At 37.3% G+C, this 15,443-nt stretch overlaps 1 protein-coding gene across 4 annotated transcripts in view; it reads left to right on the plus strand.

Annotated features, from left to right (window-relative positions):
- The window catches only part of LOC136257994 (uncharacterized), a 72,521-nt gene that overhangs the window by 21,403 nt on the left and 35,675 nt on the right, over nt 1-15,443 (plus strand). For 3 of the 4 annotated variants that reach the window (XR_010702491.1, XM_066051294.1, XM_066051292.1), the window contains exon 3: nt 836-1,411. Coding sequence is in view for 1 of the 4 variants with exons in the window: in XM_066051292.1 (XP_065907364.1) it covers nt 1,324-1,411 (88 nt within the window). In the remaining 3 variants the exon portion in view is untranslated. The remainder of the gene's footprint in view (nt 1-835; nt 1,412-15,443) is intronic. The other variant, XR_010702490.1, reaches the window with a different exon arrangement.

The following is a 15,443-nucleotide window of genomic DNA, read 5'->3' on the forward strand; positions in this document are numbered from 1 at the left end:
TGTAAGAAATGTTGCTAACCCAGGAGCATAGCTAATGCAAGCATAATGGGAGTACTGAAGAGCATAATAGGTGAAAATTTAGGGAAATCCCTGAAAGTAATAATTTTGTGCAAATTTTTTTTTGCATATTTTAGGAATCCTAAGCAAAAAGTAGCCCAATAAGGGGATTGCTAGACTCTTAAAATCTAAAACTATAACTTAAAACATATTGAAGGTGGCAACTATCTAGCTAAAACTTAGCTAGCTCCATACCATGTAGAAGATTTTTTCAAGGTGCTAGCATCTGAAACTAAAAAAAAAACCTCTAACTATACCTTGCTAGAGCTAGCTAGCTAATCTAGTGAAGTCAGTCAAATTCGCTTTACTAACTACACTACACAACTACATTCTGGAGATATAGCCACTGTACCCCACAAACAGCCATCACAACGAGGTGCATCGCTACTTTGTACAACTTCTGCCTCACCACGTGGGTTTTAGTCACGTGATGTTATTGATGGTGCAAACGTAAGGAGCACTTGAAATGGAGTGGGACGACTTGGATACTCTCGGCAGTGAAGAAGAGAGGCTGTTAGGGAGTGTTACTTAAGAACAAAATGGCTACTTTGATGGTAATCGAATAGGATGTTTCCTGTGTAATAGCTATACTTAGCACCTTGAAGGGCATGCGCACATGACAAGCTGACAATGGAAATTAACAGGACACCATGCCCTGTGTATAGTTGTGTATTGTATCATGTAGAGCTGACTTTCCCTGTGTGCCCAGACAGCTTTTATCAGGATAAAATTAAATTCCCTACACAAATACTGTATCTAAGGCTTAATTTTTTTTCAGCTCTGGAAGTCCCCTTGATAAATGAGGGGAGGAACTGGAAGAGGAAATGGAAGTGGAAGGAAATAGAAGAGGCTTGCTACATTATAAGGATAGTTTCTGTATAAGGATAGTTTCTGTATAAGGATAGCTACATGTGTGTGGTCAAAATTTTAATGAAGTCTTAAATTCAAAATCATCTACAAAATGTATACTATTCAATGTTTGTTTCTAACCCTTATCATAGCTATAGTCAGTGCGTAAACCAAGCCCTCTAAAAATAGTGTTTGCTAGCTATGTAGCTATGGCCATGCCTGTTTAATTATTTAGTGGAGGGGCGCTCGACAAATTTTATCTTTAAAGAGAAGTAAATCTGTTTAATTTACTACTGTAAGTGGCCTGGCAAAGTCTCAAAAACTGAATTATATTTAATGGTTGAGTGATTATAGTTAGTTTATACTGTAATTGACTGTCTATGTGTAGGTGATGAGGAGCCATTGGAAGTCATACCAATGATGTCCGGGGTAGCGATTGTGCCTGGAATTAATCAAGTCATTGTGTTCCCTTCTGATAACTTTGTAGTGAAGAGTTGCTGGCTAGGTGTGTTGTGCGTGTGTGTGTTTTATGTAACGTATTTGTTTTTGTTACATACGTATATACACTGTATGTGTACTTGTGTATACACACATGTGTATGCATGTAATATGTCTGTGTGTACCTTAGTCCATCTGATGTTAACTGGGGAAACAAATGACAAGTCACTGTATCTAATGTAACAGTTGATGTCCAAGTGGGTGCACATTTTCACCTTGGTATCATCTCATGTTGGTTACTAGTCCCTAGGAGGATTTGCTAGTACTGTAGTTGATATTTTATGTGCATTGAAATGTATGGACTTATTATTAACAAGTACACGAAAAAATTTGGAATTTTCAACTAGAGTAAGGACCATAGCACATCGATAAATATAGTATGTTCACGTTGAGCTGAATCCTGAAAAACAGCTAAAAATTAAAAGTGGATTTTTTCTCAACAGAGTTAACATTTCAGCCAACAAGATGATTATTGGTAACAGCAAAGGTGTCAGCAACAGACACGTACGGTTTGACTCTATTACAAGTTCGGGAAAGGGCTGTAATGGGCACTACATTTATATGGCTTTCCCATAGGAAATGTATTGTGAAAATTTTGATTGGCCATAAATATTATGTCAAACATTTGAACAAAAAGATTTTGAAATATTTTTAGCGGGTCAAGCAGTACTACAAATGAGCCAAATTTCAAGATTGTGCGTAATTGCATCCATGAGTTATTAAATGTTTTTGAGGATTCAGCTCAACGTGAACATACTATAGTACTGAAACAAGTTGGAGTAGTCCATGATATTAAATCACAGTAAAACAATAAGAAGTGTTATATCCCTACTGTGCTCAAGATACCATAACAGAAATGCACAGTAGGGATATAACACTTCTTAAACCCCAGTGCGTGGGAGTATCAAAGCGCCGCGCTGGGTTATAACTACCATACAGCTAGACAGAGCGGCGCTGCTACTGTGCGATATATTAGTTATCACCCAGTGATAACTAACTTATCACCCTGTTGCGGAGCCACTCAGTCTCTTTCGTGACATCATAATAACCGCGAATGGCATTGTTTACCAATGGAACAAAGAGCCAAATAAGGAAATATTGATACAAAACACACCAATACAGCACTTAAAACTACCTAAATCTTACAAGAATTAAAACTCCTTTACACAATAACACTACAAGTTACCAATACGATAGTTTAACAAATGTCAAGAATAGTACGTGACGATTTTCGCTCCAGCAATCACTCCCAACGGTCACTATGGTGAAGAACTAACTTCCTCTAGCTTCATCGTTCTATCGTGGACTATGGTAGCCACTTGTTGGTCTTTATTTTTCTCTTGCACACCACGCGACACCACCATACCAATTTCTGACGAAGGCGAATCGTACCTGGAACCGCTGCTTCATAACACCGCCCTTCGCTACAGTTTGTAGGCAGTATGTAAGGTCTCTCTTGTAGCTACGAAGTAGAATCTCCACACAATTCGGACAAAATCTTGAGCACAGTGACAGGAACTCAAACCAGAACTTAATTTACTATCCGTAAACTTCTGCGCACTCACACGCACTGGGATATAAAACAGTTATATCCCGTATACTCGGATGATATCACTGTTATTACACTCGTGTAATAACAATGATATCACCCTCGTACCGGGATATAACTATAACTTATTGTTTTACTGTGGTTTAATATCATGGACTACTCCAACTTGTTTCAGTACTTTTTATCGATGTGCTATGGTCTCTACTCTAGTTGAAAATTCCAAAATTTTTCGTGTACTTGTTTGTTAACTTTTTTTGTAAATAATTCTATTATGACTGGTGAACCCCACGCATACTGCATCAGAAATGGCACTGCGTGCCCCAGCTATATCAATTATCGTCTAAAAAGTGAAGTATCCATTACGCTTCGCTGTCAGCTATATTCAACCCGTTACACAGCAATACGAATCAAGAACTGCTTAAAAAGTGCCTTCGCAATCAAAATAGCCACAATGAAAAATACGGACGATTTCTGTTTTGAAGGGAAGCCATCACGTGCTCGCGCCAAGTGGACACCTTTCCCTGTCAGCAAAGATGAATGGGACACAAAGGAGGACACTGGTAAGTCCATGAAGAATGCATTGTACGTACTGCGGTATGCCAAAAGGCACCTGTCGGGCTGAAGTGACGTCGAACAGTGAAAAAATCAAGCCCATAGCCTTACCCGTTATCGAGTTACGCTTGTCTGAAGGCATCAGTCAGTTACTTACTTACTTACTCAGTCAGTAGAAAATTCCATCGAATAAAAAATTTTTAAAATTCTGTAGCAACCTGTTGAAAGCGTTTCGGGTCGATCTGAAAGCTTGTTTGGGCTTAGTTTTACCTCACCAATACTGCCTCATCGTCATCAGGGAAAATTAAGGCTAGTTTTTTGGTGATTTTATTTCATGGGCCACACCTACTGCTTTGTGGTCCCTACTATACAGTTACTATCGTACTGTATGATACAAATGCTTGATTCACCAAAGTATGGAATTTTTTTTTGGCACAATGGAATTAAATTCCACACCAACTTGCAACTCATAGAATGCTCTTAATAATGCTACCTTTGAGTGGCTGCAAAGTTTATTGATTTGAATGTAAGCATGAATGAACACAAGAAACATGTTTGTAGGACCACAGTCACCAGATGACATTCATGTGATCAAGTGTGTGGGTGGCTGGGGACGAGACTATGAATGTATATGTGTTCCACATTCTTGTGAACTAGCTCCCACAGAATTTTTGTTTTTGTAGAATTTTTGAAACAGTATTATTTTCTCCATAATATGGAATATACATAGTAACAGTGGAACCTCAGTTATCCAGAAGTCTATTTATCCAAACACTAAAATGACTGTTAAGTTATGTGTTGTTGGTTTGTGGTGATCACACATGCAAGGTCATGTCCAACTAACTTTTACTTTCTGAGGATTTACCCCTCCTGGATGTAACCAGCTGTATTATGCTGTCTTTCCAGTAAATAATCACAATCATAATCAAGATTTTACTAAGTTGTACCAGCCTACTTGTCTCAGTTACCAGTATTGCATTAGTAAAAATGTACTTTTTTGCAAAATCCGTGAAAATTACGTCCCTCGGAATTTTGTATGTATTCAATTACAAGGCAACTATACAATGGTTTGGATGAATTTACTTGATATGCATGTTTAGTAGTAGTACTGAACTAGAATAATGTGGAATAAACTAAAACCCACAATCGATTTTCATATGTGAGTGTATATAAGAAATCTGTAAACTTTTGTTAACGATATCGAAATGTTGTATGATGTATCATCTCATAATTTTTGGAAAGGTCTGATCTGTAAGGATCGACCTTCAAACAAGATGAATTGTGTTCTAAAAACCAGCCACCATGCAGCTAGTTATATTCGTATAGCTGGAATTAATCAACAATGTATTTAACGCTAAGTGCAATTATGCATACAGATAGTCCTGGGCGATACTGAAAATAATGCTATTCATGATATGATTAAATATTGAGTATAATTGAATTTGTCAAGCAGTGGGATGAGTAACATTACATAACACATTATTGCATCATATTACATCATAGAATGTGAAATGGTGCCAGACAACAGCTAAGATTTGCCCATAATCGAATTGCCTTTCCTTGTAGGTATATAGCAAGTGCAGGAAACACAACCACTAGCCAGATTTAATTAGGCGATATTGGTGATTATATTGTCTAGACGATATTATCGTGGCTCTATAAATTACCTTGATACGATATATTGTGTTGTTCAATATTGCGATATTGCCAATATATTGAAATATTGCCCAACTCTACATACAGAATTATCAAATTAATGTATTTGGTGAATTATTTTGTAATTCTCTTATCATGTTGCTAAGCAAGTGCACAGGCTGACCTCAATTTGTTTGCATATGTATGGATATACCCAGCTCCTTTCAAGTCAAACAGATACGCTTTTCCTAAAGCCCAAGAGACCTGCTTTGGTATGTTTTGGTAGTTAAATGCCTGAAGAGTCCAATGGGAAGGCAGTTCATGAAGTTTGTAGAGAGTCGCTACACTTAACCAGCATAAAGAAACTGCCTCAGTGCAACGTTTACCTATGTAGGTAATTTAATACTTGCTCCATTAAGTGTTTAATTCTCATAGGCTGACTGCTTTTATCACTAAAAGAATTTGTTTTTGTAAGTGAATACGGGAAACATAGATAGATAGACAGGTAGGTACACACTCACGTTTTTACAAAAACAAATTTAGTAAATCAGGTATGTGCCCGCAGCTGGCCTTTGACTGGCTGTGAGCGTACATCTGGTTTGTCATTTAACTTGTTTTATAATCAATGACAGCGCAAGGGGTTTCTTTATAATAAAAGACTGTCAGTTCCCACTTAATAGACCTACATAACAACACCTTAGGACTAGAGCAACTATGCCATTTGTACACACACTGACATCACTGTGCGCTATTTAGAGGAAGTAATAGCATTGAAAATGACGCATGCCACTTAAACGCCACCTTTAAAAATCATCCTAGAAACATCTAATGTGATGAAAATCACCTTTACATTAGTCCATCTACCTACCATCAAATATAGCATTGAAACCAAGAAAACACTCACAGGTGCCTGGGTATTAAAAAAAAACAAAAAAAACACTGAAACTTGAATTTTCATCTGCCTGCCTTCCTACCTGCCTGCGAGATTAGCTACATTAGGTGTGAATACAGCACTGTATTGTGTTTGGTGGCTCTGGGGTATATGTTACTACATGTATGTACTTGTGGTCTTGTCCACCTGTGGCAGAACTATAGTGTATAGTGTGGTAGTTAGCTAGTGAAATGTAATTGTTGTTCAGAAGACCTTAGATTAAATCTTTAGCAAATAGACAATTGACAATAACAAAATAAAATAAATCTGTTCAACTAAAGCCAGCTGCTCCTCTTCAAAATCTATCTTCTTCTGCTATTCTATAACAGGGAGACACCATATTAGCAAAGCTATGAACAACAACCAACCTCAATAAGCTCAAGAGATTAAATTCACTTCTTTTATAGTTCTCCTTTTTGTGTACCCATTATCTCACTGTTTGTTGTTTTTCAATGATTTCTACATCTGGTCACCTGATTTTACTTCACAACATATCATTTTTCTTTTCTACAATCTCCACCTCCTAGTCATGGTCAACATGACAAGTAACTATAATAATTAAGAACAGTGTTCACCATTTAGACTATTAAATTAGCTATAGTTTATACGTATTTACAGTTTGTGATTTACTCTAATTCCAGTAGACACACTTTAACAATAGGTCTCAAATATTGCCCACTGCCAACTCGAAGCTTCACAGATTTTACATGGTCATCCTTTCCTTTATAGACTTCTAGCGTTCTCCCTAAGGGCCATTGTCCTCGAGGCGTGTTAGGTGTAATTATTATCCACGCAAAAACAGCCAAGCTATGAAAAAATGGTGCGGCCTTAAAAAGCCTGGGTAAAAAAAGTTGTGAAATCAAAGGTTGCAGCCAAGAAATGGCTGCAGTGATATTAATGCTAATAAATTTTAACAATGCACACAGCCATTATTAAATTTTTTTAGCATTAACATCATTGCAGCCATTTCTTGGCCGCAACCTTTGATTTCACAACTTTTTTCACCCAGGCTTTTTAAGGCCACACCATTTTTTCACAGCTTGGCTGTTTTTGTGTGGATTTCACTCCTTTTGGTACTTTATAAGGCCCCAAAACCAGCCTATGGCTGACTTTGAGGTTTGTTTTTACTCACATTTCTTCTTTTCTATGTAGGTACTATGATGATTATTGAAAACAGACTTATAAATGTATTTCATTGCATGATTTAATTCAATATTTGATAATATTATTGTAATACTCTAATAGAGTGCACATTTTTTGAGGACTTCTAATAGAACATACATAGAATGTTCTAGAGCAATCTAGTACTTTTATAGGTAGATCTATGAAATTACAAACGTTTGATTATAAGTAGATTTCAATTAGAAATTTTTTTTTTATAAAGCAGAAATTAAGTGAAGTGATCAGCCAAGGTAACAGTGATTCAGTGGGTAAGGATGCAGGTGTTAGGTATGGAGGTCCCTAGTTCGAACTCTGTTAGAGTTGTTGTTTTTTTTCCGACATTTTTGTGCACCTTTTTTACCCCGTGGTGACTGCTCTATTAGAGTATCTTGATCTGGCGATTTTACACTTGCTTAGTTTTTGCTTTATAACTTTGTCACTGTAACTCTATTGCTATTCAAACTATCAAACGGCACTCCTATGATGATCAGCCTATTTACACACCAATTTTCAAGTTATTTCTATACTTGGTTTACCCTGTAGCCATGACAGAAGTTTGATCTTTTTTACGTGAATAAATGCTCATAACTCCTTGAGTATTACTCAGATTCACAACAAACTTGGTATGTGAATCCACCGTTACATGCTCTTCATTTGTGCCAAAGATCGAGGCAACCGAGTTACACGTTTGCATTTTATAGCAATTTTTGCAAAGTGTGCAAAAAGAAATCGAAGCTCCTGTAGCCCCTCGTACGGCATAAGAAAAAAACGAAGAAATTAAAATGAAATTTTGAATGCCCATATCTTGCAAATGGCTGTTGCGAATTTAATCAAATTTGCTGACTTGGGGGACAGCTATAATGCAAAAATGGCGTGCTTTGGAGAAGGGGCCATGGAGCTATGCATGCATGAAAAAACTGTTTTCTTTCTTCCTGTAAATATACTCACGGTGTAGTCGCCGGCTTTCTTGGCCGCACGATACACTACCATGTGTCTTGATCACACGCTTTAAATCTTCTTTATCTTTAGCCACTTTTGTCTGGGACTTAATCTTGGGATCCATTCTTTTAACCACCGATGCCAGAAATGTCGGACTAACTCCTGAATTCGTTGCCACCATCTTTTAGGGTCTCATTCATCACTCCAGGTGCAAACTGGCCACCCATTTTACCATGCAAAAAATGGTTCAGTGTTAGTGGAAAATTATCACTCACATTTGCAGACTGATAAGTTATAAATGTCTTGAATTTATCAGTGCCTCAGCTCCACAAAACACCTTTAACAATTCTTCATCATGTACATCGGCTCTGCTCAGTATGGCTGTGACTGCTCTTTTTCCTGCCTTTCATAATATTCCTAAAGTTCAAAAATTTTTCTTATTCCTACTTTTTGATGACTGGTGAACCCACACATATTGCATAAAAAAGGATAGTGCCAGAGTTTATTTTTTATGAATATGTGCCCTAGCTATTAATTACTGTTTCAAAAGTGAAGTGACCTTACACTTCGCTTTCAGCAATGTATAGTCAGTACATTACTTAGTGCTACAAATGAAGAACAGTAGGAGAAGTACCTCTGTATTCAATCCAGTCACCTTAAAAAATACGGAACTATTTGCAAGTCTGAAACTATCAATTACTGAAGTGGCTTTGTTATCTGTTTTTTTGGTACTGACTTAACTTTACTTGTGTATAGGGGAAGCAAATGACAATTCTATGTATCTAACATAATGGTTGAGGTCCAACTGGGACTATTGTGCCCACATTTTCACCTTTAGGGAGATGATACAGTCTCCTGTTGGCTACTAGTCCCCAGGAATATTTGCTAGTACTGTCTTACATGTAGCCCTTTAGCTGTCATTATGATATTTTCACTCCTACCCAGTAAAACACTGGACCACTCTACACTATATACATGTGTTCTATACACACATACATGCATATCAAATAATACATACAATACAATACATACATAGCAGCACTTCAGAAGTTGGTATTTTTATGTGCATTGAAATGTGTGGACTTATTAATACAAATCACCAAAGTATGGAAAATTTTGGCACAACAGAATTAAATTCCATACCAACTTGCAATTCATAGATTGCTCTAAATAATGCTACTTGTGAAAATGGGGATTTCCTCATGTATGACACTTCTTTCAGCAGTTTCAAAGTTGTTATGAGTAAACACAAGCAACACATTTGTAGGACCAAAGTCACCAGATGACCATTGAGTGATCAAGTGCATGGGAAGCTGGAGACTAGACTATGAGTGTATGTGTGGTCTGCATTCTTGTGAACTAGCTTCCACAGAATTTTATTTTATTTTTTTTGTACAGATTTTGAGATGCCAGTATTTTTCCATGATACGAAATATACGTAGTAACAGTGGAACCTCAGTTATCCAGAAGTCTATTTATCCAAACACTAAAATGACTGTTAAGTTATGTGTTGTTGGTTTGTGGTGATCACAAGGCCATACCTAAGAGTTTACTAAGTTGTACCAGCCTACTTGTCTCAGTTACCTGTATGCAGTAGTAAAAATGTACTTTTTTGCAAAATTACAAAAATTACGTCCCTCGACACATAGGCAGTGGAAATGGGGGGCTAGGGGGCTCAAGCCCCCCTTGGTCTGCTGAGGGGGGGGGAGCTTAGCCTCCTCAGAATGATATCATGCCGAAATTATCCTTCTTGGAGTGGGGCTAAAAACCATGATATAGGGATTTTTTTCCTTACTTTGGCCCCTTTTCTGTTACACCTTATCAGTCAGTCAGTAAGTCAAGTCAAGTCATTAGGTCTAAGTCCCTGAAATTAGGTTAGGTAATCCTAAGGCTGCAGTACATGTTGCTGTCAGATCTTCAGTGCTGGTCACTGTAAAGTGCTAATAATAAATACTTTAGGTTTAAGGAAGAAAATCCATCCCTCCTGGAGGAAGACTGAGTGTGGCCCCGACTGATAAGGTGTAACCTGCAGTTTGAATCCTGGGGTAACCGCAGGATGAATACCTGCAGTTTGAATCCTGGGGTTGGAGGGATTTTTTTCCTTACTTTGGCCCCTTTTCTGTTACACCTTATCAGTCAGTCAGTAAGTCAAGTCATTAGGTCTAAGTTCCTGAAATTAGGTTAGGTAATATATCCTAAGGTTGCAGCACATGTTGCTGTAGACCTTCAGTGCTGGTCACTGTAAAGTTCTAATAATAATAATAAATAATAATAATATACTCTAATAGAATGCTCAAATAACCTAATAGAGCAGTCAAGGCCTTCATAAAAACGTGTTCCTAAAAGTAGTTTTAGAAAAAAGAAAAAAGTTGCCTACAGCAGGAATCAAACCAGGTAACTTTTACTTTACGAGTTGGTGTCTTACCACTATATCAAGTGTTTACAGGTGGCTATAGGCTATTTTGTACTGCTTATAAATGCTATATGTTCATTAATCATTTTTGGCAATAGCTAAAAGCTTTGCCAAAAAAGTTTCTATTAAACTGCAATAGCCTGTTTTAAATAGTTTTGACTAAAAGTTGGTGTTTTAGTTAAAATGCTTCAAATTGTACCTACAAAATTGCTATAAATTAATTTTGGCGAACTTTGCGACATTGTGAAAGATAAAATGGCTACAGTGCAGCCCTCCAGACCCCCTGCTGCCAGAGATTCTATACTTTGGTCAGCCCCCCTTCATATCAACTATTTCCTCTGCCACTGCCTCGACAACTTGTATGTATTCAATAACAAGGCAACTAGACACTGGTGTTGGATTGATAAATTGCTAGTGTACATGTAACTTGACTGGATATACATGTTTAGAACTGGATAAAAGGAATAATGTGGAATAAACTAAAACCCACAATCAATTTTAATATGTGAGTGTATATAAGAAATCTGTAAACTTTAATAAGCAATCTCCAATATTTGATGAGTCGGTATTGTTTTCTCATAATTTTTGGAAGGTCTGATCTTTAAGGACCTACAAAGCAAGTTGATGTTGTGTTCTAAAAACCAGGCATCATGCAGGTAGTTATACTCATGTAGCTGGAATTAATCAACAATGTACTTAACATTATGTAATATATAGTTATACAACGGACACGAGTGTGTTTATACAGGCAGAACACAAGTGCACGTTGTATAATTGTTATGTACCACTCACCTAATAGGTGGAAAGATCCAACGCTGCAGCTACATTTCTTTTATAAGGCAGAATTGCCCACACAGAGTGGGCAATTCTACGTACCTTTGAACTGCCCATGCAGAGTGCTACATATGTAATTATGCATACAGAATTATCAAATTAATAGTTACTGTAGTTGGTGAATTATTTTGTAATTCTCTAATTACACTACTATACATTGCTAAGCAAGTGCTATTTAAGCAAACTCCTTTAAACAACATATCACACACAGAATTATCATGTTTTTCTGCAATTTGTCTCTACAAACCCTCAAGGCTGCCCTCAATTTGTTTGAGTATGTACGGGATACACCCAGCCCCTTTCAAGTAAAACAGATACACTTTTCCTAAAGCCTAAGAGAGGTAGGTAGGTAGGTAGGTAGGTAGGTAGGCAGGCAGGCAGGCAGGCAGGCAGGCAGGCAGGCAGGCAGGCAGGCAGGCAGGCAGGCAGGCAGGCAGGCAGGCAGGCAGGCAGGCAGGCAGGCAGGCAGGCAGGCAGGCAGGCAGGCAGGCAGGCAGGCAGGCAGGCAGGCAGGCAGGCAGGCAGGCAGGCAGGCAGGTAGGTAGGTACACACTTGCATTTTACGAAAACAAATTTAGTAAATCAGGTATGTGCCCACGGCTGACCTTTGGCTGGCTGTGGGAGTGCTTGTCATTTAACATGTTTTATGCATTAATGACAGAGCAAGGGGCTTCTTTTATCAGTTCCCAATGAGAAAACCTAACAACACCTTAGGACTAGAGCAACTATACCATTGACACACACACTGACATCACACTGTGCTCTATTTAGAGGTAATAGCATTGAAACTGATGCATGCCACCTAGAATGCCACCTTTAAAATAATCCTAGAACATCTTATGTGACGAAAATAACCTTTACAGAATAAATATTAGTCCATCTAGCATCAAATACTGCATTGAAAACAAGAAAACACTTACAGCTGCTTGGATATAAAAGAAATCACTGAAACTCAAATTTTTGTCTGTCTGTCTGTCTGCCTGCCTGCCTTCCTACCTGCCTGCCTACAAGATTTGCTAAATGAGAGGTGAATGCAGTGCTGTATTGTGCTTGGATGTAAAAAAAAACATTACTTCCACCAGCTTATTCTTCTCCGGTAACACTGAGTCAGGAAAATGAGTCTGTTAACTTGATAGTAGCCTCTTCCTTGAAGTATTCAGGGATATATGCTCACTGTATGTTACTTCATGTATCTGTGGTCTTGTCCAACTGTGGCAGAACTGTAATGTGTAGTGTGGTAGTTAGCTAATGGAATAGTATACTGGTAGATTTTACCATATACTTGACTTACATATACATTCTGATCAGTAATACGTAGTACATCTTGTGTTGTGTCCTTCACTGGTGTCACACAAAGTAATTAAAGTCAAAATAAGGATTTGTGCGTTTACTTGATGTAGCCATGAACCTTATTCATTACAATAGTGAACTCTTCTTGTTTCATAGGTTTTTCAACCAAGAGTTCATAATAAAAATTGTTAATTTAAAAAGGAAGTAGGGATCTATACAATAAAAAGTAGTGAAACAAGACATGTTACAGCATCCCTACTTTGGCATTGAACAAAATAATAACTAATGTGTCAAAGTAGGGACTTTCCCACTTAGCTATGCTGTAACACCATCATTCATCTCTTGTTTCACTACTTTTTATTGCATAGATCCCTACTTCCTTTTTAAATTAACAATTTTTAAAATACTAGTTTATTTAGTTATTTTGCTGTGGCACAGCTAGCTACAATGTAACTTATTAGTCTACTTGTATTTTCCACATCTGTAGGTATGTATGCTAAGGCAGATACCATCACTTATAAACATCTTGCCCATTTGCTCAGTGAGAAGTGAAGTTCCCATATTCTGTGGTTATGGGCAGGCTTTGCTGTAGATTGAGGTTCTCCTTGCTGCACTCTTCAGTAATGTGAAACAAGGGATCGTGTTCTAGATCCAAGCGTCCCTGTGTGCCTCCAGCCATTGACCTTGTTGTTGCTGAGGGGTACCTGTCTCCTTTAGAACAATAAATTAATGTAATATTATATATTGTGCTTGCTTCTTTTTCTTATAAAAATAATTATGTCTACCAGAACAATGTAACTATTCTATCATACATGACTATTGTATTACAGTGACTGTTATATTAGAGTATATCTCAAGTCAGCCAAGGGTGTGCAGCAAGCTAGCTATACCAATAAGGAGTGAGGTGATCTTGTTTATTGTTTAGTAAATAGCTAAATTGTTAAAAGGTTGAGTCTCAGTACTCTTTCACAAATAGTCCATTTATAGATCTTTATTTGGTGGGCGTGATCGCAAACCTATCGCGAACCGGATACCAATCATGAAGTTGCAGATATCTAGTAAGTGTACCTCTTATAGTAGCACCAGAACTGAAGCGCTTCTGAAATCCAGCTCTGAAGTAATTCTGTGGTGTCTAAATATGCTGCTGAAAGAAAAGTGTCGATACGTAAAATTAATGCCTTGATATGGTTTCATTGGATGAAGAAGAAGACAAGCAGCCTGATTGAAGATAAGAGAAAAGACAAGGCGCAGTGTGCCTATACTCATTGGAATCCCAAATGGCACATCCCATTGGTGAGTTTGTTATTGTGGCGTAAAATGGTGACCATGCACTGTTTCGTTTGGCCTCTAGCCTTGTGACTGTGGTCAGTGAGGCAGTGAAGCAGTCGGTGAGACCAAAATTTGAGTTTTGGCAATTTTTTTAAACTCTATATCTGGCCACCTGTAAGTGTTTTGTTATATTTAATGTATTATATGGATTAGTACTATTCCGTATAGGTGATTTTCGTCATGTAAAATGTCTCTAGGATGATTTTAGAAGGCGGAATTTAGGGTGGCACGTGAAAATTTCACCACAATCCCTACTTAAACGGTACTACAGCACCATTTGATTACTCTTGCTATTCCATATTTAAAATTTTTATTATAGTTGCAGATAGTTTGTTTCACATTAAACAAAAACAAAACGTGACCGCTGTATATATCCCTTCTACTTGTGTATCACATATTAAAGTACATATAGATGTACATGTAAAGTTCTTTATCAACATAAACAACACTGGAAAGCACATACTGAACCATCACCTTAAATTCCAACTTTCCAAAGGAGATGTTCTACAATAATTATAGTATGTATCAGAAATTTCCAACCATTAACAACTGACCTTCCCTGGTGATATACATTGAAAACTGTTTGGAAGCAGTTACAACATAGATGTAGAGTTAGTAGTAATGTGTATTTAACTGGATAAAAGGAATAAACTAAAACCCACAATCGATTTTCATGTGTTGGTGTATATAAGAAATCTGCGAACCTTAATAAGCACCAGTTTTCATTGAGAAGAGATAAATATAATTTTTGGAAAGGTCTGATCTATAAGGACCTTCAAAAACAGTACATTCCACAATTAAGGATGGACAATACTAGGATTTTTTGATTCGGTCCGATAGTCAATGTTTTTCAGGTATTGAAGCGATACAGTACCAGTGTGGCTTAAAAGCTGTTGAAATGAAGGTATCTTTGTATACGTCATAAGTTTTTAGCTTGTTACAAGTGAAAGGAACAATTAGGAATTATATTTAGATTAAGTATCAAAGAAACCAAGTATTGAAACAAGGGAATACAATATAGTTAATTAATAGTTATACGCAGGCCCTCTGGCTTTGGGTGTATATATCAGCAAAATCCCAAGCAGCTGTGTTATAAGTGATATATATCACTCAAGGCACACTCACCTGTTAGGTGAAAGAATTACAGGGCACTCACCCCATTTGTTTTATACGCTAACATCTGATGATCAATTGTGGTTTCAATTGCGTGGGCAAATAGCTCTCAGAACGTTATTCCTACGTTACTATGTTCAACTCACGCCAAAAACTTTCAATTGTGGGATTGATTTTTGAAGTGTAAAGTTTTTAATACTACATTAAACCTTCACTATTGGGCAGTAAGTAAGTTAATACGTAAAGTTAAGTACTTAGGACTATAAGCTACTCGCCTGGGTTGTCATATTCTT

The sequence above is a fragment of the Dysidea avara genome, chromosome 6 (genome assembly GCF_963678975.1).
Source record: "Dysidea avara chromosome 6, odDysAvar1.4, whole genome shotgun sequence".
In the NCBI taxonomy this organism is placed as follows: Eukaryota; Metazoa; Porifera; class Demospongiae; order Dictyoceratida; family Dysideidae; genus Dysidea; species Dysidea avara.